Source organism: Pleurodeles waltl, chromosome 5 (genome assembly GCF_031143425.1).
Source record: "Pleurodeles waltl isolate 20211129_DDA chromosome 5, aPleWal1.hap1.20221129, whole genome shotgun sequence".
In the NCBI taxonomy this organism is placed as follows: domain Eukaryota; kingdom Metazoa; phylum Chordata; class Amphibia; order Caudata; family Salamandridae; genus Pleurodeles; species Pleurodeles waltl.
Window position 1 is genome coordinate 410,848,208 of NC_090444.1, and position 26,968 is coordinate 410,875,175.

Here is a 26,968-nt window from a genome sequence, read left to right on the forward strand (position 1 = left end):
ATGATTTACATGCACAAACATTTTAAAGGCTCAGCACGTGCAGGTGACCTAGGTCTTATAGCCAACCATCCCTTGGCTCAGTAATCTTAATTTGTCGGCTTCCCTTCCTCTGTGAACTAGGCAAGGATCATATAATGCCATTTTTGGTGACATCGTTATGCTGATTAATCATATTGGAGCCTGAAAAAAAATCCTCTATCTCTTTGGTCACTTAATAATGACAAGTATGTTATATGTAAAGTAACACCGAGACAGACTGAAAAAGACGAAAGAAGTAAAATACTAACGCAACACCTGGAGCATGTAAAAAATCAGGAAACACACCGTTTACAGTCTGAATATAGAGCAAATGCATAAGTTCCTTTACCCTGAGTAATTTGTTTTATTTATTGCAGGGGTCTGTTAGGAAGTAACACCTAATGATGTCCCGTTATCACTGCTTGGCATGCTCCTTGTCGATAATCGATAAATGCCGGCTTACCTTCGGAGGAGCTAATCTGCCAGCCTCAACTCTCATCCCAAGGGGTACCGACACGCATGAGTGATGCACTATTATTTTCCGCCAACATGGGACTGCTCAAAATAATTTCTTTCCTCCCAGTGCATGTTGCCGAGCAACGTGGAAGCAGCGATTCATTCTCAAACCGACATCCATCTGCAATCTCTCAGCTGTGTATCCACAGGAAGTGCTCTCTCCCGCCGAGTGACACAGGAAGTCGTTTTATGCAGTTGTGTGTTTTTTCTGCCCATCATGCTTTCTGCGATCAGAGCGAAGGGGATGGTAGGAATGTTATAAATGGTTAGCCTATAGAAGGAAGGTAAGAGACAAGTAGTTGTACCAGCGACGCGTTTAAAACACAAATCACGCTAATGCAGTTAGTGCTATTTTGACACAGTTCTGTTATTTCAGGCTGAAATACCCTGTGGAATAAACGAAGGACAGCAAATGGCGTTACATTTTTTAATCAATGCTCAAGGCCATATGAGACCCTAAATTTCGGATCGGGGAGCTTCAAGAATATCCCCATCCGCTGATGACATCGCCACAAGTGAAGGTCTATGTCTATTTTTTGCTGTTCTCTATTTATATTGCCCACACTGTTATTAAATGTGAAGTAAGGTTATTTAAAGAGTTTTTTTCTAGAGCAGAGATCCTGTACTTAATTACTTCCATTTGCTCTCAGACTGGACGATTAAGGAAAAAGATACGTGGTGAAGTAAAGCAATGGCCAGTGGATCACACAATTTGGACGAGAAGCCAGGATTTGAGTCCGATATTCCATATTATATCGGACTCAAATCCTGGCTTCTCGTCCAAATTGTGTGATCCACTGGCCATTGCTTTACTTCACCACGTATCTTTTTCCTTAATCGTCCAGTCTGAGAGCCGTACTATTTAGAAATTGTAGGCTTACATCCTCCCCTTGTCCGTTTTATGCCTAAGGACAGTGCTTTGTGTTCAGTTATTGAATTCTTTTTTTCAATTAGTGCTAGTATATGAAGTTCAATGCATACAATCATCGCACCTTAAATAAAGCTGTCACTACACACATACGTCAATATGCATTAACATAAGATTTCAAAATGTGCTTTTCTGTTTTTAATGTTTCCACAGACACTGAAGATCAAACACATTGACAGAACATGTCAGTCTGAAATGATGCTGCAGGAGCAAACTCTATGGGGGCCTGAGACCGCTGTTTTTTTAGCTAACCTATGTAATTGCGGCCATTGAGGTGTACAGCTTCTCTTAAGTCATTATTTTCTCAAGTCAGCAGAGCCAGAAGCAACATTACCTTAAAATAGTATCTCCTGCCTTCTTGTACTCTGACGGCTCACCTGGCTTGACAAACAGATCGATTTTACTAGAGGCTCAACACCTCAATGACCACTATTAAATAATTAACAGCCCAGAGTCATACAGAACACCAAATCTGTATTGTCTATCTGTGAATATTGTTACTTTGAGCTGCTCTGATATGCAGCATGCTCTTGAAAGAGCAACCAATTCTGCTACTTGGGTAGAAACAACTCCTTGAAGCCACGAGGCTTCAACCTCACCTGAAAGGGTGCAAACTGTCTAACCAGCTCTCAGAGGTACCTCCACTGTCTCTTAAACAGGAGACATCAACAAATAGAACTTGGCCATTCTCCTCTAAAAGAGTATCCTGAATATCATGTCTGGATTTTGTGCACAATTCAGTGACATCCAGACAGTCATGTTCCACTTCATTAACATCATTTGAATCATTAACATTTTACAGGCAATAATGTGGTAGGGTTTAGTATTGCACACCTCTTGACAATCACATTGGCTGACCCAAGGATCAATAACTCATAATGGGTAAGACGGGCACTGGTCAGATATTTGTTTTTTGATCTGGTCAAAAGTACTTCAACTGACTGTGAGGCACAAACGGTTAAAGGGTGTCCCATCACAATGTCTTCACATTGATCTGTACTTACACCAGTGTCCGCCACAGCTTTTAAATAGCCCGGCAGAGCACCAACGAAAGGATCCAATATGGTGGAAAAATATGCCACTGGCCTGTTTGCTCCTTCATGCAATTGTGTCAAAACAGAAAGAGCACGACCATCACGTTCATGACAAAACAATGCAACACCTTTTGTGTAATCAGGCATTCCCAAAGCTGGAGCTATGCACAAACTCTCTCACAACTCAGTGAAAGCTTTCATGCATTTTTCATTGAAGGGGACTGGGTCTGGAATCTCTTTGTGCGTTAACTTCTGCAGTGGTTTGGAAATTACTAAAACATTTAGGATCCATTGATGACAGTAGTTCAACATGCCTCAAAACATTCTGACATCTCTCAGCGTCACTGGGGTATTTATTGGCATTATTGCTACAACTCTCTCTCTCAGCATACTTTCCTTGCACTCTTTTCAATCTGGTGACCCAAATACTTTACTTCTTTCTGGCAATACTGCAACTTATCAGGGGAAACCTTGTGTCCGTTTTTACCCAAATGATTCAATAAGACTATGGTATCTTGTCTGCAAGCTTCACATGTATTGGATGCAACCATCAGGTCATCAATGTGCTGCACTAAAGCAGACTGAAATGGCATGTTTCAAGACTCTAATTTCTTCTTCGTGATCTGATTAAAAATGGACAGAGATTCGGAATACCCCTTTGAAGTACGGCACCATAAATACACAGGGTTGCCGAATCGGAATGAAAAGAGGAATGGACTATCTTCACGTAAGGGCACAGAGAAAAATGCCTGTGACAAGTCAATAAGTGAACACCATTCTGCTTCACGTGGAATCCAAAATACAATCACTGCTGCATTTGGCACAACGGGACAACACGATACCACAATTTCATTCACCTTTCTTAAATCCTATACTATGCGATATTCCCATTTGGCTTTTGCAATCCTATAATTGGTGAATTACATGAGCTGTCCATTACTTCTTTTAAAACTCCCTGCTTAACAAAGTCTGCAATTACTGGGGTAATAGCTTCAATTACTTCTGGGGTCATGTTATACTGTGGCATTCTGGGAAAAACTGCATTTGGCTTTACAGTCACTTTGACTGGTTCAACATCTCAAATAAGTCCAATATCTTTTCCAGAGAGATCCCAAACTCAGCGTTACCGTGTCTTGTAATTCATCAGGCAGATCTTTAATTGTCATGGCAGGAAACAGTGTAATGAGACAATACATCTCATCAGATTGACTGGAAGTCTCATCATCACTGTTGGTTTGAATTGCTATCCCTTCATGTGTACAAGTGATGGAACATTTTAATTTTCATAGGAAGTGTCTTCCTAACAGACTCAAAGGACTTGAATCACAAACTACAAATCGATGCAAAGCCTCAAAGGTACCTATCTTAACTAGAATCGTCTCTGTAATGGGGTTCAACTCCTTAGTGTGAATCTTCATTCCAGGTGATCTCTTGTTCACAATGTCTCTCAAATCAAATTCTAATCTATAAGTCTTCTTTAACTGTTTGGATTTATTCATCCCCATTTCATATTTTGTCAGCCAAATTAGTTAATTCTTCATAAACCTGTCCTGCTCGCAGAGTAACATCCTCACACATGAAGTGCAATTCATTTTCATTGTAAGAGTCTAATCTATTCAATTTTGGTGTTCCCTCAATCATTTCATTTAATTCCCATTTTAATCTAGCCATGTTTAATGTCTTTTCTCCCCCAGGTGTGTTTCCTGGAACTGATGCCCCACTCAGATTGTCTAACCATTCACTCTATTGTTGTGCTGATAATCCTTGTAAGCTAATGTTATTTCCACGAGTTAGAGGCTGTGGATGAATACAGGATGTTCTTGTAGCCTTCTCCTGAGCTAATACCAATGAACCTGTAGAGCAGGGGGACATGTAACATCAATCAGTGGACCTACTCTATCATATGTTTGATTCATGCCAAATGAATTCATAGAGGTCATGGCTGGCACAGTAGTGCTCACACTCTCCATTTCTGCATTAGTTCCAAAAGGTGAAATCATTGCTGACACCGGCTCTGGAAGCTGGGGGACTACTCTAGGTATTTCCCCGGGCATACAACAGGACATCTGGACCTATTGTTACAGGAACTGTTAATGCTTCTGGTCCCGACAAGTTTGCTTTATTTGCCTGGAACATTAATCCTTTACCTTTGCCAGTCAATACTGTACCAAACGTCTGATTTAATTGATTCAAGGCAACATTCTTTGGTGTTGTTACTAGGGAATACATAGGCATTGTCTGTCTCTGATTCACAATTTGTGCAAGTGTCAGTACATTAGGTGTGGGCTCAAATTGAGTCATTCCTGCATTCTGAATTGGTGGTGGCATAACTGGAACGGTGACATTCTGAGCTGTATCTACATTTGGAGCTGTTGGATATACAGCTGGCACCTGTTTAACATTAGCAGTAAGTACATTTGGAATAATCGGAAACTGGCTTTATGCACCTGGAACTGGAGCAACACTCTGGACTACATTCTGGCTTACTGATGCAACTGAGTTATACGGTGGGAGACGATTCTGCAACAACTGAGTAATGAATTCATAATCTGAATCACTTTTGACATCTGCTACCCTTTTGTTTTCACTCAATTTCTGTTCTGTAACTTCCTCTGATTTCTTTTTGGCTTCAGGCATAACACCTCCCTTACCTTCCTGTGTAATTGCAGGGAATAACTTCACTACATGTATGGCTCTGCTTTCCACATTCTCTACTCTTCATCCCATCTAGCTTCTGCTAGTGTTTTTTCTGCTTTCCTCATTCTCTTTTCAAAATTCTGAGCCTTTTTCTGTCTCACAACTAATTCCCAAATAACAAGTGCTTCAAATTGTGCAGGTCTAGGAAGGGGTTTTGACTCATACAACACCCTCCTCAAATTCTCTAAAATTCTTAAATTAAAAGTTCCATAACATGGACTAGCTAAAGTATCTTCCTTCTCAATAAATCTGCACCATTGATTTACCCGAAGACATGCTGAAACTCCCTTTTCCTTCATTACCTCAAATGCTCGTGTACCCTCTGGTGGAGTAGGTTCACCCTCCCTAACTGGAATAAAAACTTCTCCTCAGTGCGCACCTCAAACTTTAAAAAACTTCATTTTTACACAAATCTAATTCACAAACACAAATTCTACGAAACCAGGAAGTAATTTCGATCTCACAATCCCTTTCATGAGCTTTTCTTAACCTTTAGCAGCACAGTCTTGTCCACTAATCCGTGCATGGCTTTTCTCACCAACTGACCTATCCCAGCGCGGACCAAATGATGTCACACTCACTTCGCTCAGCAGCTGAGACTCTTTTCAGAGTTGTCTCATACACTTCTCATGCAAAACCTAAATGCAGATACTGCGAGCACAAAAAAACAAAACCTGGCTGCTCACCAAGGTTAGGACTCAAATGCTGTGAAAGCTGTATGGAACTTTCGACTGTGGCCTTTCGCACAAGCAGCTACTCTTTCCGCTATGGCTTTCTCACATGCGCAAGTAAGATTTAACCCACAAACCTCACTCCCATTGATATTGATTCTCCTTGTGCACTCATGATTCACCTATTACAAACCAGCAACTCTCACTCTCAAGGAAAATCTACTGGTATTATCTACAGCGCTCAATTGCAGACAATAAATTACCCCAGTGTCTCCATACACTTATACAATACTCCGGAGCCTTAGGCCTCGCAGGACAACAACAACCACGTGGGCAATATGTGGCACAAAGCGCAACATTCGTTTGGAGTACACCAGCTCCCCACTCTCTTACTTGGAGTACGCAAACTCCCTTCTCAATTAACTACTCACTTAATACACCATACTTCACTGCAATTTAGAAAAAGCATTGCAAGCCCTACTCAAAACACATACCATGCACCTGTGACACAATGCTGGAATTTCATCAACTGTTACACTACACCAAGAACAACTCAGAATGTGTCAGGAATCCCCAAGGTGCCTCCTGCGTTATCTGTCAGCATCCCCAAGGATTAGGGTTAAATCATATCTCTGTTCTTGGTTAAACGTTTTATCGAGCGCTTCTTTCAATATGGTCTCACATCTTCTGGCTAATACCACCAGTCCAGTACCTCGACACCTAACTCTTATTGTGACGTTAGTGTTGTCCCCTCAGGTTCGTAAGGTCATTCCCATATTGCTTGACTCTGGGGCTACCAGAAACCTTTTAGACTTGGGTTTGGCTAAAACCCTAAATATTACGACTGTCAGAAAAGACATCCCTGAACTAATCAGAGCCGTGGATGGCTCAGAATTGTCTTCTGGGTTTATCGTTTATCAAACAACACCCTTGTCCATGGTTTGTGCAAACAACCATACAGAACAAATTCAGTTTGACCTCATAGATACCCCAGTATTTAGAGCCATTTTGTGGATTACCTGGCTTCAGTTACACAATCCCAAAATTGACTGGGCAGCAAGGACAGTGACATTAGACTCTAAACATTGCTGGCACTCCTGTTACCAAGACAAACCATTTCTCGTGACATCCTTGCATTGTGGGTCCACACATAGTACGGCTATCAAGCCGGACGACACACTGGCCAATCCTGCACCATGTAAAGACTTTCATGATGTCCTTAGTGAACAGAAGGCCACCTCGCTGCCGCCACATAGGTCATACGATTGTCGTATAGACTTGATTCCAGGGGCAACGTTACCATGTTGTAGGGTGTATGCTCTTTCTGAGCCTAAGAATCGATACCTGCGAGACTAACTGGATGATCTATTGGCTAAGGGTTTCCTTTGTCATTCAACGTCACCAGTATTGTCGTCTTTGTTCTTCGTGCCCAAGAAGAATTGCGAGCTTTGCGCCTGTATAGATTATCGCGCAGTGAACAAAGTGACCATAAAAAATTGGTATCCACTTCCGTTGATCCCGGTACTTTTAGATCAGGTACTTCAGTCGACCATTTATACTAAACTCGACCTCCGGGGCGCCTACCACTTGTGATGAAGGGGGATGAGTGGAAGACGGCATTCCAAACTAAATTCGGACTCTTCGAGTACACAGTGATGCCCTTCGGGTTGTGTAACACTCCTGCAGCGTTTACATTTTTCATCAATTAAGTGCTGCAGGAGTTCCTGGATATCTGTGTAGTGGTATACATAGATGACATTTCGATCTATTCAGCTTCTACTGAGGAACATATAGGACATGTAAGAGCGGTTTCACAACGGCTTTGTGAGCATCATCTCTTCGCCAAGCTGGAAAAATGTGTTTTTCCCGTTACAACTGTAGAATTCCTGGGATATGTGATCACTCCCGATGGAATTTCCATGGATAGGTCCAAGGTATAGGCCATCCTGGATTGGGTAGCCCCAAGATCCATCAAGGAATTGCAACAGTTTTTGGGCTTTGCAAATTTTTATCGGAGATTTATACCCCACTTTTCTACCATGGTATCTCCCATAACTCGTCTCCCACAAAAGGGGGTTAAGTTCCTCTGTGATGCAGAAGCTGAGAAAGCCTTCCAACATCTTAAAAACACATTCACTGAAGCACACATTCCCCATCATCCTTACCCAGCTCAGCCATTTTTGGGGGAAGCAGACGCTTCCCAAATGGCAGTGGTGGTGTCTTGTCCCAACGAGATCCTGAGTCTGGGAATTTCCATCCAGTAGCTTACTTTTCAAAGAAATTGCTACCCGCAGAGCAAAATTACATGGTGGGGGAGCGGGAACTTCTGGCCATCAAGCTTGCCTTCCAGGAATGGCGTCACCACCTACTAGGAGCTAGACACACCGTAACTATTTACACAGATCATTATAATGTTTTCAGTTTTTTCAAGCGACCAAGGCCCTGACACCTCGTCAATTACGCTGGCTTCTATTCTTTAATGAGTTTGACTTTGTAATCACCTATAGGCCTGGTACTCCACAACAAACGGCAGACACGTTGTCTAGGATGGGTTTCTCCTCTGATGTGGCGCTAGAACAGGTCAGAAGTATTATACCCCCCAGAAAAAATCCTGGCTGTGTGCCCTTCCCAAGAGTTCCTTGAGAACACGGTTCCCTGTTCAACTGATGTGTATGAAAAAGAGTGTTTACTATACCATGCTGATCAGTTGTATGTCCCTACCAAAGAATTACGGGATACAGTGTTACATTGGGGACATGATTCAGTCCTCGAAGGTCACCCGGGTGAGAAAAAGAGGTTAATCTCTGTCAAAGATGGTTTTGGTGACCCACACTTGTGCAGAATGTCAGAAGCTACGCCCAGGCTTGTTCCACCTGTGTTCGGGCTAAAACCCCACGTACTCCAGCCACAGGATTGTTACTTCCCATGCCAATTCCGGTGGCCCCATGGCATACCGTAAGTATGGATTTTATTTCTGATCTCTCAGCTTCCAATGGACACACTGTCATATGGGTGGTTACCTAACTAAAATGACTCATTTTGTTCCATTAAACTGCCTCCCTACGGCTTCCAAGCTCTCTGATTTGTTTGTCCAACACATTGTACGGCTTCCTGGGTTGCCCACCACAATTGTTTCCGATCGTGGCCCCCAATTTATATCACTGTTTTGGCGTAGCTTCTGTTCCTCTGTCGGCATGGACGTCCGTTTGTCCTGTGCATATCATCCACAAACGGATGGGCAGACAGAACGTGCCAACCAATCGCTGGAGCAAATCCTGAGATGTTACATTGACACATGGTCTACTGAGTGGGATAAGGCTTTACCTCTTGTTGAATTTGTATATAACAACAATGCCCACATGGCTACAGGGGTATCCCCATTTTACTGTTTGTTTGGTCTGCACCCAAGAATGCTACCTATAACTGGGTCCCAAACATCAACAAGAGTCCCATCAGTACAGAAACACCATAAAGAGTTACAGGAGATTCAAAAACAAGTACAACACCATTTAAAACTCTACCAAGCTCAAGTAAAAAAACAAGCAGACAAAAGAAGGAGACCTGCTCCCTCTTATCAGATAGGAGATCATGTGTGGCTCTCATCAAAAAATCTCCATCTTGCAGGATCCAGAAAATTAAACCCCCGATTTCTAGGCCCCTTTTGTATTGCCAAAATCATCAATCCTGTGGTAGTAGAACTGACATTGCCAGATGATTTCAAGGTACACCCTGTGTTTCATGTGTCGTTACTCCGTCCCTATTCCCCTGATACCCGCGATGCCCCACCACCTCCCCTGGAAAAATTACACAGGCAATGAGAATTTGAAGTGGCCAAAATTCTTGACTCCAGGCACGTCCGTGGTGTTCTACACTATTTATTGGCTTGGAAAGGCTATGGGCCTGAGGACAATTCCTGGGAACCCGCGTCCACAGTTCATGCTCCACGTCTTACTAAAAAATTCCATCTCCTGTACACTTCCAAGCCTGCCCTTTGAGAGGGTCCTTGGTGGGGAGGACTGTCAGGAATCCCCAAGGTGCCTCCTGCGTTATCTGTCAGCATCCCCAGGGATTAGGGTTAAATCTTTTCTCTGTTCTTGGTTGAGCCTTCATGTTTCTAAGTAAACATAATGTGCTGTGTTACACAATTGGTTTTATCAGTGCTTGTTTTTTCCAATGCTTGTTTGCTAATGTGAGCAGGTGTAGACATGTGCTTCTAATTGGGTGTGGTGTAGATATGTGCTTCTAATTGGGTGTGGTGACTCATCCACATGTGGAAACTCAACTGCTTTCCTGATTGGCTATAAATAGCAGAGTGAAGCATGCCTCTCTGCTTGGCTTTGTTTTGCCTCCTGATCTCAGCATCTGATTTGGCAGTCCAGCCCCTGCTGTCACCCTCGTATTCAGGACTTTTGAGGAAATTCTTTTCTTCGTTCCTGTACCAGCTGACACCAGGCATTCCTCCAGCACTCCGGAAAAGACTGCAGCTAAGTGACTAGTATTCTCTAGGGAATTTGTTCTTTGAACGCCGCGCTTTCCTAGAATAGCTGGTGTATTTCAGACCTCATATTTTGGCAGAGTGCTTATCTTGAAGAGGCGAATGCATTTCTGAACATTCTACATTATTGCTGTAGTTACTTGCCTAAATGTGCTTCAGGAAATCTGCTTGAGCTCAAGTACTACAAAAAGTGACAGGGCAATTTTAAAAGAACATTTACATGATTTTTCTTTCTCTAATAGCATTACTCTTGGATTTACATTGTGTCATTCATTCATTCATGTGGTTCAGAAACCACAAGCGCGCTGGTAAAACACCATCACTATTCTCACCAATAGTGGTTGTCTAGATCTTTGGACTTGCCGAAGAGTGTAGTAGTCAGATTCATTCAATCACAAATCAATGAAATCAAACTCCAAACTGAATAAAGTTTCAAAGCTTTATTACAATCCCCAAATCAATGTATATATATGATGCGCAAAACAAAATTATAAACATACATGAAAACCATAGGCTGACCAAAACATCTAAAAAGATTTAACCTACTAAACATCAATACTGTTAAACGCTCCAAAAGAATAATAGAGATAAGCAACAACTCAATATGCACATTATTACCAGACTTCAAAGCAGATGATGGTGACATCAGTAAATCATCAAATTACAGTTTTAACACTCAGATTTCAGGGCTGGGCCATTCCAATCACTAACACAAATTTAGACTTGCATGTTTGGGAATGGGCTAACACATGCGAGTAAAAACAAAAGATAATAGAAAGACATAAATAATTTGGAAAAATCATCTAACTAGGGCAACTCCCTATAAAATACACTGGTGCAAGTGCCTAAGCTGAAAAGGAAACAAGAAACCACATTTATTTATACCTCTCCTCATGGAACAACAGAAAGGAATATCCCATCAGCAAGAATGGTCACCTTCTCCCGACGTCAGTTAAATGCAGCATTGGGATAGTGCAGAACACAGACTGCAGCTAGGACAAGTCAGCAGTTCTGTATTAGTTCGGCATATTAGTACTGAACAGCATCAACAGATGGGGCAATTAAAGAATATGACTTTAGTCTTCAAAGATAGCTAGGGATGTAGAGAGATTTAAAGGGAGCAGAGAGCAGCTGGACATCATCAGAACATCAAGACTGGCTCTAGCAGAGTTCTGGATGGAGTGACTTCAAGTTTCAAAGTCATTCACTAGTTATACTAATCACAATCCTCTTTTTTGGTCCTTCAGGTGGGCTCACTTCAGGAGTCAGATCCAGTGTACAATTGTTGTTGATGGCACCATCAAGTTTACAACTATTCCGGATTTTCTCAGCAAAAGTGCATTGTTATTTTAATGATTTCACACATTTCCGACAAAATATTACATTATCTAATTATGTGCAACATCAGGATCTTCTCTCACAATACACAAAATGAACAATATAATTGTGTATAGGAATCATATGTTTCCTGTCTTGTTTGACAGCTAGAACAAATAATGCAACATTGTTAATAACAAACATGTTCTTTGCCTTCAATACAATAGGTCGTTCAACATCACGTAAACAGCTTAGGAAAAGAATTCAGGCCAGAGGGAACAGAATATCCAAGTGATTTTCCACTACTGCTGCTCAATTAATCTTTCAGCCCTAGTCAAGCTAACAAAGACTCAATACACATTAATACACTTAACACATTAATAAAACCTATTACCCACCCTACAATTAAAATTAAATATGTAAAGCAATTATTTAATCGCAAACATTATTTATGGCATGTTAGAGCAATTTAAATGTGCATTTATTTTTCTGCACACATGTAACTTGTAGTAATGAAATGTATTCAATTCACAATAAATATGATTAATCCATATTCATTCAATACTTTCATTCTAATATTCATCCTAATAAAACACTCTTAACGTTAACTGATTTTAGTACTTTATTTTTTATGAATGCAAATCTCTCATGTTAAAACTTACTGCTTAATGCGAATGGTGGTCACATGTTCCACCATAATTCAAACGTGCACACTTCCTTGTGAAACAACAAAGGCTAGCTCCCACAGCATACATAGCCAGTTCATAATTACAATGCATGTCACATGTAAGGAATGTCCTACTTTACAAGCAGTGCAGCCCTTTTTGTGTCATCTCACACAGAATCTCCTAAATGCTGTACCCAGCTCCCCCAGCACATCCTGCAGTCGATGTGATCCCTTCATATTTCCTCCATCTCTCCATATTCCCAACTTCTCCCCTTCTCACTACTTTTTCTGGTGCTGTACAGCATTGCAGACACTTATGTTCTTTGAGGGTTCATTCGGAGTATGGCTATCTTGTGTGTTGCACTGCAAAATTATGTTTCATCTTTCTCTTTTTCCTAGTAGACATTAAATTCATTAGGCACTGTTTTTGTATCTGGATCAGTGGGCCTCCTGCAATTGGGTGCAGTTCCACCAACACTACTGATCAATGGGCCCGAATGCAGAGACAACTCCGGGTCATGTGCAAGGAATTATACCCATCTGCGCTACATCTGGGACAATTAGAAAAAAGCACAGGAAAGATCCTGTCCAATTTTATTGGGGTAAGGAATGTATTATTTAAATGATTGCATTGAACCGTTAAAATTCACATTGCTGAATATCCTCCTAACCTGAGCACAAGCTCTTGCCTTTCCACTCCTATCTACTTCTCTTCTTTGAAGTTCTTCTTCCCTTGCTTTATCTGAACGCTTAATATGTGCTAGACACTAGTCTCCCCCTACTCGGCAGGTAGCTGGATACAGTTCATATCACCTCAGAACTCTCTGTAAGTGTGATCCAGATTTCTGTGGTTGACTTTCCACGTCAGTGTGCTGCATGACCTGCCTCGCACTGTGCCAAAACAATTCCTCTGCCTTATCAAACGCCATAAACCTGTAATTGAGAGACAAGTCTCCCGATGCATAGCCTCCACCAACCCTCCAATCAGACAAGGACATCATCTGTGCAGTCTTCTTCAGAGGACTCTGTCCTTATCTGAAAGTTTGGTCTAAATGGAAGGTGATGAAACATCACTATAACTATCTTTCCCAGATTTTACCCACTTGCTGATCTGTGTATTGCAATTCTCACAGGTTACAGGCACCCACGAAAAAGAGTTTAGGAAGTGTCTCTCCAGGACAGGTCCCCTTCAGCAGCTGCTTTTTTCAGTTTACCTTATAATCGGGTCACTCAACTGCGTGTTTGCCACTCAACTGTGTGTTGTAGTTGGGCTGCCAGATACCTTACATCCATGTTGGGGAGGCCCAACTCCATACCTATACCAAAGATATCAAGATGCAATCCAAAACTTTAAAGACTTCGATCAGGATGGGAGCCCTGAACACATACAGATACCGTGGCAGAACCACCATTTTGGTGATCGATACTCTAATTATTACTGATAAGGGCAGCATATTTGAAAATGAAATTGCTCCAAACTTTCCTCATACTAAACAAGTATTGTGCCTTGCTGTCATAAGTCACCCACATGTCCACTTATTGAAAGTGGTTGGTTTCTCATTGCAGGTTCGTTGGTGAGTGTTGGAGTGTAAACATTATTAATAAAAATGTGTCAATAGAACGTAATATGAAATAATAAACCTAACATATATTTAAAGGCCTAACTGGAAATTGTGCACTTTGAAAACCTACCTACTTTGGTGTCAGCCACAATGTGGTTCAACATGAGAATAAATAATAACTAATTAAGCTGTACTTTGCTTGATAATAAATGTACTGAAAAATGAATATTAATGTGTACTAAAAAGATTTATGATTTAAATATTATTAAATGTCTTATTCTTCATGTTTTAGCACTAGTTTAAAGGGCTCACGTTTTAGTAATTTTCCAGAGGCACTTTGGGCCTGATTACAACTTTGGAGGAGGTGTTAATCCGTGCCAAAAGTGACTGTAAAGTGACGGATATACCACCAGCCGTATTACGAGTCCATTAAATCCTATGGAACTCGTAATACGGCTGGTGGTATATCCGTCACATTTGGGACGGATTAACACCTGCTCCAAAGTTGTAATCAGGCCCTTTGTTTTGAATACAGAATGCTAGCTCTGCAAAAATAATTTTCTTCAAGCATTCTGTGTGACTCACACACTATGGGAAAGTTATGTTCTTGTCTTGATACCGTTGTCCTTCCTGAGATGAGATAATAACATACAAACTAAACAAAGAGCCACAGTGCTCAATGTTGTGTTTTTCATGTAACATTTATTTTCTGTTTGAGTTTCAATGTTGGCATGAAGCATATTTTATGTTTTCACATAGTTTTAAATGTAATTGATCATGGAATCTGATGTCTGGAGAGGAGTGACAGTATTAATCCAATCGTTGCTGCAGAAAACGTGAAGAGATACATCTAATGTGCAGATGATGTTTTATTGGCTGCAAACTAAACCACCTCATAGTCATGTCCAATAGGGGCTTAGTTAATAACTTTTGGGACTTTAATATAGTAGTGTTTTAGGTGATGTAAGTTAGTTGCCCTTTTCCTGAGCTGCTTGCTAGTTCTTCAGTTTCAGAGATTCCATTTAGCTTAATTACTTTACAGATGCTGTTACTTAGCTCCTTACCTATGATTCTAACAGTTTGGTTATATTAGGCCCAACTTGCTGAACTGTTTCCCTCTGATGCTGTTTCCTGAAGGCCTGATGTTCTGGCGCTCTGCTAATGAAGTGTCTGCTGCTTGCTGATCCATTTAGGTGAGATATAACCAATGTGCAATGTTCTTTCTTGCAGGTTTTTTTCTTCCTTAGAAAATCTAACCGCTTATCCTGGTTAGCGCCTTAGGTAGATGTTTTCTAAATACATTTTTGTCTTATTTTCCTTTTTGCATGTAGTCCACACATGCTTTTCTAATTAGAGTGTTGGTTAGGGACGCCTGACCTAATCGAATTTTGAATGTATATTAATTGATTATGATTTCATTTAATTGCACAACTAAATGTATGCCATTTCAATTTTCCACTGAATTCTATTGTTCTGCATTATTCTTTTTGAATGTCTTATGCCTATTACTTTAATTAGATTAAGATTTTTCAGGTGTTTTTGACAGCCTGTGAAGTTTCTTTATTTCTGTCACTTGGTCTTGCGCATGATTTACGTGATCCCAGCATTGTTAATCTAAAGGTCCATAAATGTTTGAACTTTACTATACTGGTATGGTGATTCATGGCAACATAGGTCATGGTGTGTTCAATTTACTGACTGTTATTGATTAGGTTGATTATTTGATGAATATTTGATCTCTGTTATTTTCACAGTGTTTATTTGGATGATATTACACTTCTGTCGGAATCAAAAGATCCTAGTCGACCTCTGAGAGTAATAGATGTTTTACCCTACATGTGTCACCTCATCATAACAATATAGAGGATGGTTTCATCTCAGTAGGAGGGAAACCTCCTAATTTGTTTGGTTCAATCTCAATAGGAGAAAATTTAGAGATTTGTTTTTGCCAAGGTTTGTTGAAAGTTTTTTTGTTTTGTCTTGTCGTTCTTTTTTTTGGTTTTACCAATGTTTGTTTAGGTGAATTTTATTTTTGCCAATGCTTGTTTAGGTGAAATAAGGTATGTTCCTAGTGATTGAATGAGTTTTTAGTAGGGTTTGTGCTCGCAATGCCTTGGCAAATCGCAGGTGAATTGTGATGTGTGAGAGAAATAGGGAGCCTGCGTACTAAAATGTAGTTGATTAGGGAGTGTGTGCATTCCAAAGGGTGAGAATAAGGAAGTTGTTGCACTTCACATGATTGTGGCGCTTTGTGCTAAAAATTGCCCAAGTGGTTGCTGATGTATGGACCCTGCGTTGGTCAAGACTCTGTAGTATTGTAAAAGTGTATGAGACACTTGGTTGTTGTTGTAACTTGTTTGCTGTGTTAGGTCAATCGGACGTGGTTGACAAATAGTTTTCTAGTGTGTGTGTTAAAGGAGTGCTAGTTTGACAGGTACTTGGTGATTCCTGAGCGCGCCGGGAGGATCTGGTATTAGTCAAGAGTGAAATTTGCTGGTCAAATTTATCTTGCGTGAAAGAAAGCTAAAGTCCAACCAGTATCTGTCAGAGCTAAAAGCTGCAGTCGAAAATTCTGTAAGGCTTCTGAAGTGATTGAGGCCCTACCTGTAGTAAGCAGATATGTTTATTTGTTGATTTTTCCTTACAGCTCACAATATTTAGCATTTAGTTTTGTGTGAATCGAGTTTGGAAGATGAGCTGCAAGGCTTTGTCAGCCGCTGTTTGTGAGTGTGACATCATTGGGTCCACGCTGGTATTGGTTGGTTGGTGAAAAGGAGCCGCAGACGGATTGGTGGACAAACATGACGCACTATTGGTCAAGAGTAACAAGCAAAAAGGATTTTGGGATTGAATTACTTCCTGTTTTGAATTTAAATACATAGTTTTGAGTCATTTTAAAGGTGAAATTGAAAATGTTTAAAGTGTTAAAGAGTGCATTAAGAGGACATGCTTTCATTTCAGTCAGACTAGGAGAAATTACCCCGCCAGAAGGTACACCCGCATACATCGTAATTGAGGAGAAAGGTCCTTCAGCATGTATTTGGTTAAGGCAATGGTGCAAAATTACAGAGAAGGAAGGGAGCTTAGTGTTTCCTGCTCATGGAAGAATTTTAGAGACTCTGAGAAAAGTACTTTATGAATTAAAGCTCCCTCCGAGACCAGCACAATTTGAAGCCTCAGCTATTTGGGAATTAGTGGCCAGACAATGAGAGAAATTAAAATTTGAGAGTAAAATGTGAAAAGCTGCAAAAACGTTGCTAGAAGCAAGAAGGGACAATGATCAGAAATTTTGGAGAACAGAAACTTTACAAGGTATTGGAATCTATCCCGCAATTACACAAGAGAAAGAGGACAGTGTTAGACCAAAGAAAAAGAATAAGGATCCTGAAGAGATTGAGTCAAAGTAAGGTGAAACAAAGAAATTGCTGACTTATGATAGTGACTCAGATGATGATGAATTTATAACGCAATTATTGAGAAAGCTACCCAGTTGTGGTAACACAGAGTCAAGTACAGGTCACAAACAAACAACCAATAGTCCTGCTATTACAGTAACTCAGACACCTCTGACTCAGCCTGAGCAGCCTAAGGTATATTCTACAGTTTCTATTGTGAGTTCTGCACAGAGTATTACATACCGGTATTACCAGAGATTTACCAGAAACCAATGAGGGTTCAAGTAGAGTCTACACCTAATTCAATGACTCCTCTGAAAGTTGTTAATCAAGCTTAGACAATGTCAAGGTTTGATCCAATAACAGTATCACAAACAAGTTCCTCAGTACTGAGAAGTCAAAACTCTGGAGTAATTTACTCAAGACATCAGAATGTTCAATCAAGCCCAGAAGCATTGACAGTGCCTCTAACAATTGGTCCAGTTGTTCCATTGTATGCCCAGGGAAATAATAAGAGTAATGTACAGAATCTTTTTAATTCAAATGCAGAAATGGAGATACTCAATGCTACTGTGGGAGTCATGTCTCCAATGAATCAGACTTTTGCCAAACCAGGTCCGCTTATAGATTTAACTTATTCCAGGATTTCTCAAAATTTGGAGAAGTCAATTCCAAGTTTGAATTTAATTCTGAGGACACCTGAGAAAGTAATGGGTCCGCTATGTAGTACTCCACAATGTGTGCCCAATGTAAATAATAATGTTTCTTTACAAGGCTTGACAGCTCAGCAGTTAACATATTAGTTGGAGAAAGTGAGTAGAACATCAGCAATGAGAGCAGTTGCTGAAGGGGAAAGAACACTGAACCTTTCAAGATTAAAATTAGAATTAAATGGAATGATTGAGGGAACATTTGAATTAAATAGAATTGACTCATACAATGAAGATTAGTTACGCTTCATGTGTAAATATGTCACAAACAGCAGGATTAGCACATAAGAAATTACCAGAACTTGCTGAAAAATATGAAGTGGATATTGAGAAATCTAAACATTTGAAGAGGAGTTATAGATTAGAATTCGATTCAAAGGGACATTCAGAACATGAGATCACCTGGGATGAAAATTCACATTAGAGAATGAATCCAAAGTATTCAAACATGGAGAGCATTAGATAAATGGGAAGGCAGATGGGTAAAGAAAATAGATCAGAAGAACAGAGAGTCTGCAAATTTGACTTCTACTGATAAACAGTAGACTGATAGTCCAGTAAAGATATTTCAAATGAGAAATTCATGGAGGGATTTATGTTCATGTCCCTTGGAGCAAGAGTGATATTTTACCAGTCACAAATGATTACCCAAAATTGAGAGAAAAAACAGTGGAATGGTATCAGCAAACAGACAGGTTTGTGAAAGTTGCAAAATGCCTGTAGGAGGAATTAAATACTCTGTTAGAAATAGTGGTCTCAACTGATTTATGGATCGAGTGCAAAAGAAGTGCTGATTGTCCAACAAGAGAACCTCCTGGAGATTCAGTTACAGGTGTACCATCTCCTGAAGTAATGAAAAGCTATTACAAGGAATTGAATTTCTGAAAATGAAAATTTCCGGTAAGAATATTGATTGGCAGAAAATTCATAGGACAGCTCAGGAAGCAAAGGAGTCAATATATGCATATTATGAAAGGTAGTTTCAGGTATTCAAACATTACAATGGCACTGAAACAATTGAGCCAAAAGACATGATTCATTTTGTGTTCAGATTTGTTGAAAGGTTGAGACTTGAAGTCGGTACCATGCTTGAGAGTCTTTTGATTTGCTGGCAAGCAAAACCGGTTGATGCAATATTACAGTTTGCTAAATATTGTAGTGATGAGATTGAAATGAAGCAGAAGAGATTGAAAGAAAAGGCAATGGTTATGCAGATTAGAGCAGCACAATAAGGGATGCAGGGAATTCCACAACAACAGGGAAACATGCAGATGATTCTGAGTCAGGAAATGGCAAGCAGCAGAGGACGTGGTGGTTTTGGAAATGGAAATGGAAATTGTGCAGGTGTTTATCTGAGTACTAATGTTTATTCAGGTAATATGCAGAAAATAAAGATGATGTTACTTTGTAACGCTTGTGGTGGTCGAGGTCATTGGAAACAGGAGTGTCCAATGGTGGTACAAGAAGGCGTTGTGCAGATTAATTAACAAAATCTATTTCAAAGTTTGAGAGGACTGAGAATTTGGAATCCTAATTTAAATGTCCAGAATATGAGTAATCAGATGCAGATTCCGCAGCAAATGCACATTCTCCAATAGCAGATGCAGGTGCCACGTTTTCAGGTACGACAGCAAAAGCAGATGCAACCGCAGGTGCAAATGATGCTTAGGAGCAAATGCAAATACCTGAAGCTCTAATGGCACAGCAACAAATAGTGGTTCTTCAGCAGAGCATGGGTCAAAAGTTAAGTCAAAGTAGTCAACCATGTATTTCACAGTACCCTTTACACAGTGAGAACAAATCGAGTGATGAAATTGTGAGTGAAAGTTTGGATGAAGAGGAATGTGTGCTAGCTGGTTCATTAGAGGTTGATCAGAGTGGTCCTTATGTAAATGGAACCTTAATGGGTCATGATGTTTCTTTCCTGGTTGACACGCTCTACTGTCAGAACTGAGGAAGTCCCTAATGTGCCACTTTCTAGGAAAACAGTACAGGTTGAAGGAGTAGCAAATCAACATCTGACAAATCCGATTACTGAATCGGTTCCTGTTAAAATAGGTAATTTAGTAGGCAAACAGATTCGTAGTCTGTGACTCGAGCCCAGTAAGCCTTTTGGGAAGCTATTTGTTGTGCAAAACAAGACATTTAGGCCCTCATTCCAACCCTGGCGGTCTCTGACCGCCAGGGCGGAAGGCAGCGGAAGCACCGCCAACAGGCTGGCGGTGCTTTCTGGGCTATTCTGACCGCGGCGGTAAAGCCGCGGTCAGAAAAGGGGAACCGGCGGTTTCCCGCCGGTTTTCCCCTGGCCCAGGGAATCCTCCATGGTGGCGCTGCTTGCAGCGCCGCCATGGGGATTCCGACCCCCTTCCCGCCAGCCTGACCAGGATGGCGGGAACGGGTGTCGTGGGGCCCCCTAACAGGGCCCCATACAGATTTTCACTGTCTGCTTTGCAGACAGTGAAAATCGCGACGGGTGCCACTGCACCCGTCGCACCCCTGCAACTCCGCCGGCATGGAGCCGGCTTCCTCATTGCAGGGGCTTTCCCGCTGGGCCGGCGGGCGGCCGTTTGGCGGTCGCCCGCCGGCTCAGCGGGAAAGTTGGAATGGCCGGCGCGGTCTTTTGACCGCGGGGCGATCATTCGGCGGTAACCGCATGGCGGGCGGCGACCGCCGCCCGCCGCGGTCAGAATGACCGTCTTAATTACTTGCACTAATGATGGAATTACTATCCAAACAAATAGTGATGATGAAGACTCCTGTTTCCCAATTGGAAATTGTAATTTGATTAATGAAGAGTTTCCATTTATTACTCCTTATCCTGCATTTACTGTATTGGACCTGCCAACTGACTTACGAGATACAGTTATTTCCAAAGTTTGGGATCTTTCTGGGAAAGACATTGGTCTAATTAAAGGAGTTAAACCAGTCAAAGTCACATTGAAACCTAATGTAATTTTTCAGAAGACTCCCCAATATCCTGTAATTGCAGATTTTGTTAAGCAAGACTTTTTTAAAGAAGTGCTGACCAACCCATGTAATTCACCTATTATGGGTTTGCGAAAACCAATTGGAACATTTCGACTTGTTCAGGATTTGAAAAAAATTTATGATTTTGTCCTCAAATGTTGTCCAGTGGTACCCAATCCAGCAGTGATTCTGTTCCAAATTTCATGTGTTGCAGAATGGTTCACAGTCGTGGACTTGTTGCAAGTATTTTTCTCAGTGCCTTTACATGAGGATAACCAGTTTCTCTTCTGTTTTAAATTCTGCAATTGTGTGTATTGTTGGTGCAGGATCCCACAAGGTTTTTCAGAGTCTCCGTATTTAATCAGGTGTTGAAAAAGAATTTGGAATCATTGGAAATGCCTTTCCAATCAACATTGGTTCAGTACATTGATGAATTACTTGTTGCTTCAAAAACACAGGAAGCATACAGACAGGATACTATTGCCTTACTGAATCATTTGGGTGAGAATGGACATAAAGTGTCCCCAACAAAATTAAGGCACTGTCAGAAAGAAGTGAAATACTTTGGACCTCAGATAGAGAAAGGTGCAAGGAAGGTGTCCAGAGAAAGGGTTACAGCTATTTTGCAAATGAACCCTCCAGCTACTTAAAGAGATGTCAGGATGTTTTTGGGAATAGTGAGTTACTGCTGCCAATGGATTTCCAATTTTTCTGTTATTTCAAAGTCATTACAGAGATTGACCTGCAAAGACATAACTTATCCAGTGCCCTTTGATGAAACTTGTATGAAAGCTTTTACTGAGCTGAGAGAGAGTCTGTGCAGAGCACCAGCTTTGGGAATGCCTGACTATACGATACAATTTTTACTGTTTTGTTATGAATGTGGTTGTTGTGCGCTTTCTGTCTTGGCACAGGTACCTGGTGGCGTAAATCGCCCTGTAGCATATTTTTCAGCTACATTGGATTCGGTTGCTGCCGCTTTACCAGGCTGCCTTAATCAGGTAGCTGTGGTTGGTTTGAGCATCACTCAGTGTGAGAGCATTGTGATGGGATATCCTTGAACTGTTTTGGTCCCTCACTTGGTTGAGGTCTTGCTTGCCAGGACCAAGACTCAGTATTTAACAAATTCCAGGTTGACTCGATAGGAGTTGACAATTTTAGGCTCACCGAATGTGTCCCTTTGCACAGTCCTTAATCCAGCAACTTTGCTCCAAGTAGACAATGTTGAAAATGAAAATGTAAATGAAGTTGAACAAGACTACTAAGAAATTACTGAACTGTGCACCAAACCCAGACCTGATATTCAGGATACTCCGCTGGGGAAAAATGATCAAATAATGTTTGTTGATGGTTGCTGTTTAAGAGCCAACATGGTAACTTTGAGAGCTGGTTATGCTGTGTGCACTATCTCTGGCATACTCAAAGCTTCATGGCTTCAAGGAGTATTTTCTGCACAAGTAGCTGAATTGATGGCTCTTACTCAAGCATGCTGTATTTCTGCACAGCTTAAAATTACAATTTTTACAGACAGCCAGTATGGATTTGGTGTAGTGCATGGCTTTGGGCAGCTTTGGTCTCAGAGATGTATCATGACCTCTTGTGACTCACCAGTTAGAAATGGTGATAGAAATCATGATTTGTTACAAGCCCTACAGTTTCCTAAACAAATTTCTATAGTCAAGTGCGGTCCACATCAGAAGTTGAGCAATTTCATCTCCATGGGAAATTCCTATGCTCGTCAGTTTGCTCGCTTCACTGCACCCAATTGTGTAACATTTAATGAAGAATGCTAAAATGTTGGTGCAATGAATACTGGTGAGACAAGTCAAAATTATGGGGGTCATTCCGACCCCGGCGGGTGGAAACCGCCCAAACACCGCCCCGCGGTCAAATGACCGCGGGGACCATTCTAACTTTCCCGCTGGGCCGGCGGGCGATCTTCAAAAGATCGCCCGCCGGCCCAGCGGGAAAGCCCCATCAAAGATGAAGCCGGCTCCGAATGGAGCCGGCGGATTTGCTGGGGTGCGACGGGTGCAGTTGCACCTATCACGATTTTCAGTGTCTGCCAAGCAGACACTGAAAATCTTAATGGGGCCCTGTTAGGGGGCCCCACGACACCCGTTCCCGCCAGCCTCTTCCTGGCGGTGTAAACCGCGATGAACAGGCTGGCGGGAAGGGGGTCGGAATCCCCATGGCGGCGCTGCATGCAGCGCCGCCATGGAGGATTCCCCCAGCCGGGGGAAATCCGGCGGGAAACCGCCGGACCCGGCTGGGCGACCGCGGCTTCACAGCTGGGGTCGGAATACCTGATGTAGCACCGCCAGCCTGTTGGCGGTGCTACATCCGGCCTCCACCCTGGCGGTCTATGACCGCCAGGGTCGTAATGAGGCCCTATATGTTGTCAGTAATTGACACTTGGGAAGAGATAAAAAGAATGCAAGGTGAGGTTCCAGATGATGAAAAGAAAAGCTGGATAAAATTGGGTTGCACACAAAGAGAACGGAATGAAATTTGGGTTTCAGATGAAGGGCAGGTGGTTTTGCCAGACTGTCTACTGACGCAAATGGCAAGATACTATCACGGTCAAACACACATTGGCAGAGATGCAATAATTTGTACATTTAAGCAATCCTGGTTCAGTCCAAAGTTTAGACAGGTTGCTGAAGCGATTTGTCACAGATGCATAACGTGCCAACAAATGAACGTGGGAAAAAGTACTGTTGTTAATTTGAGTCAAATTGGAGGAGCAGGTGGTCCATTTAACAGAATGCAAATGGATTTCATTGAGATGCCTGTATGTGGTGGTTTGAGATACGTATTGGTGATTGTCTATATTTAGCCCCTCATTATGAGTTTGGCAGGCTGAAAAGGCCGCCTGCCAAACTCCTGCGGTTGGGTTACCATGAGTGCGGTCCCCTTCCCACGGCCCCTATTAAGAGTTTCCCGCTGGCCCAGCAGGAACAGCCCACAACATTGACGCCGGCTCATAATTGAGGCAGTGGCAATGTTGCGGGTGTAGGATGCGTAATTTTGACGGCCCGACCATGGTGCATTCGCCATGGTCATAATGTGAAGGCCGGACCACCACATTGGCAGCGGTCCGACCCTTCCCGTGAGACCGCCAGGGTTGGAATTAGGGCCTTAGTCACTGGATTGAAGCCTATCGTACACGTAGAAATGATAGCCTCACAATAGCAAAGCTTTTACGTAGGGAGTTTATACCTCGTTTCGGTATTTCAGCCTCTTTATAGTCAGACAGAGGAAGTCACTTCGGTAACGAGGTGATTAAATTACTATATTCAGCCTTAAACATTGAGCAGAAGCTGCATTGTAGCTACCAACCAGAAGCTTCTGGAGTAGTAGAACAAATGAATGGAACTTTGAAAGCTTGATTTGCAAACATGTGTGCATCCACAAATCTGAAATGGCCAGATGCTTTACCATAGGTTCCAGTGAGCATGAGAAATACACTTGACAGAAAGACTGGACTCCCTCCTCATGAAATCCTCATGGGCAGAGCAATGAGATTACCAGCTGTTCCTGCAAATTTACTTGTAAACATAACAGACGACTTGGTGCTAGATTACTGCAAGGGTCTAGCTGATGTGGTTTACTCTTTGTCTCACCGGGTGGAAGCAACAAACCTGCCACCATCCCAAGACCAGTGTCATAGTCTCCGAGCTGGTGTTTGAGCTATACTCGCAAATTGACGTATCCTCTGGAAGAAGATCCAGTTTTGCTGAGAGCTCCAGCAGGAGTTGTGCGGTCTCAAGAAGAGAGACTGTGGAGACTGAAAGAGTAAAGACAGTGCAAACTGGTAAAGATCCAGGTACACTTCTGAGAGATGATATAGGGGTTAATCCTGATATTCCTCAAACAGCAGAATCAGAAACAGATAAAGCAGGAGAGTCAAGTCTAGGGAGGACTCACCCAGAAGCAGACGATTGACCAAAAGCAATAAAACAGATCTTGTCCCTGAAGAAACCGAAAGTGGGGTTGCGTTGAATCAAAGTCATGCAGATCTGACTCCTCCTTAAGTGGGTAATGGGGCAGGTGAAGCAAGTCAAAGTCCTGCTGAACAAAGAAGAATTGTAAGTCTAGTTTTGGCATCACTGTCTAGAAAAACTGTGAATAGAGACAAGTGACCCACACTACATGAAACTGAAAAGGTTTCTAATGTACTGTCAATCATAAATGAGGAAGCTGAAACAACAGAAGGAACAGATTTTAGTGAAGGGGAGACAAGTGCAAATCACAGATCAAGGAGAAAGAGCGTTGCAAGTCGTAGATGCACAGGTCCTGAATGGGCGTATCTGACAGCTGATGAATGGGAACACAAGATTATGTGCTTTTGTTTTGACCCTGAGAATCAATTTTTCATTTTGGATCTTGAAATTGCATTCAAACTGAGTTTTGAAATCACACTACTAATTGAACAAGAGAGACATTATGCACTGGAAGTAATAGTTAGTGATCAGCAGATTATGATATGACAAGAGACATTTGAAACTGATTGTGCTAAAGTTGCTAAACCGATTTTTGACAAGTTCGGGAGAAAGTCTGAAAGCTGCTGTAAGTAATCGCAAAAGAAGACTGAAGATTTTTTTTTTTTTACTTTTTGTTTGGCTGCATAGTTAAATCTATTTTTCATTTTCTTTCACTTTGTGATTCTTTACAGGTCATGTATTTCGATCACAATCGCATTTAAACAAATAGGTATTACAAGAGTGTGTGTGTGTGTTGGATTAGCAATCGTATGTGTGTTTATAAGTTTGATATTGATTATAATTATGAATGTTTCTAGTAAAGATGAAACTAATTATACACCTCCTCTGGAGACTGCTACACTTTCTAAATTAGAGAAGTTTAATATGGATGACAAATACTTACACTTAGTCAACTCACAGGGAGATCTTTCTTTTAATGTTTTCTCTCACTTATTGTATGAATATGTTGAGACGATGAATGTGAGAGATTGTTATGTGTGTACACAAATTCCTTCATCAGTACAAGAAGGAATTACTTATCATAGCTTGCCACGAACATATAGAATTAGTTGCAGTCTTCTATTAACAAGAACATATAAACAAGAATACATCCAATATTTTTGCTCGAATATGGATATTGTTTTTTCTTTTGTTCTAATTAACTAACACTTGAGTATCATTGCTAAAGCTAAAAATATTGACATTGTAGGAGGTTTCTTTGAACCTACACTAACATTTGGTACAGCTTAAACACATCCCAACAATCTCACATGTGCACTTTCACAAGTTGAGAAAACTTTCCTGGATCAGACTGATGATAGACGAAAGGATTTAAAGGAGAAGATAGAGAAGGGCTTAGTGAAACACACTTACAAGAATGATTATGCAATAGTGTAACTAACACTCAAGGGAAGCTTGCTTTAGAATAGACTACCAACATGTAGGAAAGCTTTGTGTTTACAGAGCTCAATCTAGAACTGCTACTAAGTTTGTGGGAACGAGTGAATGCAGACATGTATTTCTTTTTAAGAATACATGGGACTTTATGCTGAATGGACAAGATTATGCGATCGCTGGGGTTTATTACATCTGTGGAAAAAGTGTTTATTATCATCTCACAAAGGGATGGTATGGTAATGATATTTAGGAGTGGGTTTTCCTAAAATGTATCAAGTTGGCAACATTGACGAAACACATGCAAATGTGAGATCAAGATTAAAAATGTCAAGTTATTCTAAATAGTTGGGTGGAATATTTTAAAAAATTATTCCTGCTGTAGGAGTTGTTCTGAATGACATGAAAATTAGAAAGCTGTCTACTATTGTAGATAGAATGCAAGCAGATTTTTCTGGAGCAATCATATTGATGGATACTGAAATGGTTGCTGTATTTTCAATGGTTCTTTAGAACCGTCTTGCGTTAGACATCCTTTTAGCAAAGGAAGGCAGAGTCTGCCAGATGTTTAAAGCAAAACATTGATGCACATTTATTCCTGATAACAGTA

General features: G+C 41.2%; 1 protein-coding gene and 1 long non-coding RNA gene across 2 annotated transcripts in view; one reads left to right on the plus strand and one right to left on the minus strand.

Annotated features, from left to right (window-relative positions):
• Positions 1 to 675, minus strand: part of LOC138295709 (GDNF-inducible zinc finger protein 1-like) — a 194,666-nt gene extending 193,991 nt beyond the window's left edge. Inside the window, exon 1 of the mRNA XM_069234171.1 lies at positions 482 to 675. Within this exon, the coding sequence (XP_069090272.1) occupies positions 482 to 517 (36 nt within the window). The 5' untranslated portion in view covers positions 518 to 675. The remainder of the gene's footprint in view (positions 1 to 481) is intronic.
• A 76-nt stretch (positions 676 to 751) lies between these two features.
• LOC138297261 (uncharacterized) overlaps positions 752 to 26,968 on the plus strand; it is a 108,926-nt gene continuing 82,709 nt past the window's right edge. Inside the window, exons 1-2 of the long non-coding RNA XR_011203981.1 lie at positions 752 to 818; positions 911 to 1,055. This is a non-coding gene — a long non-coding RNA (uncharacterized lncRNA). The remainder of the gene's footprint in view (positions 819 to 910; positions 1,056 to 26,968) is intronic.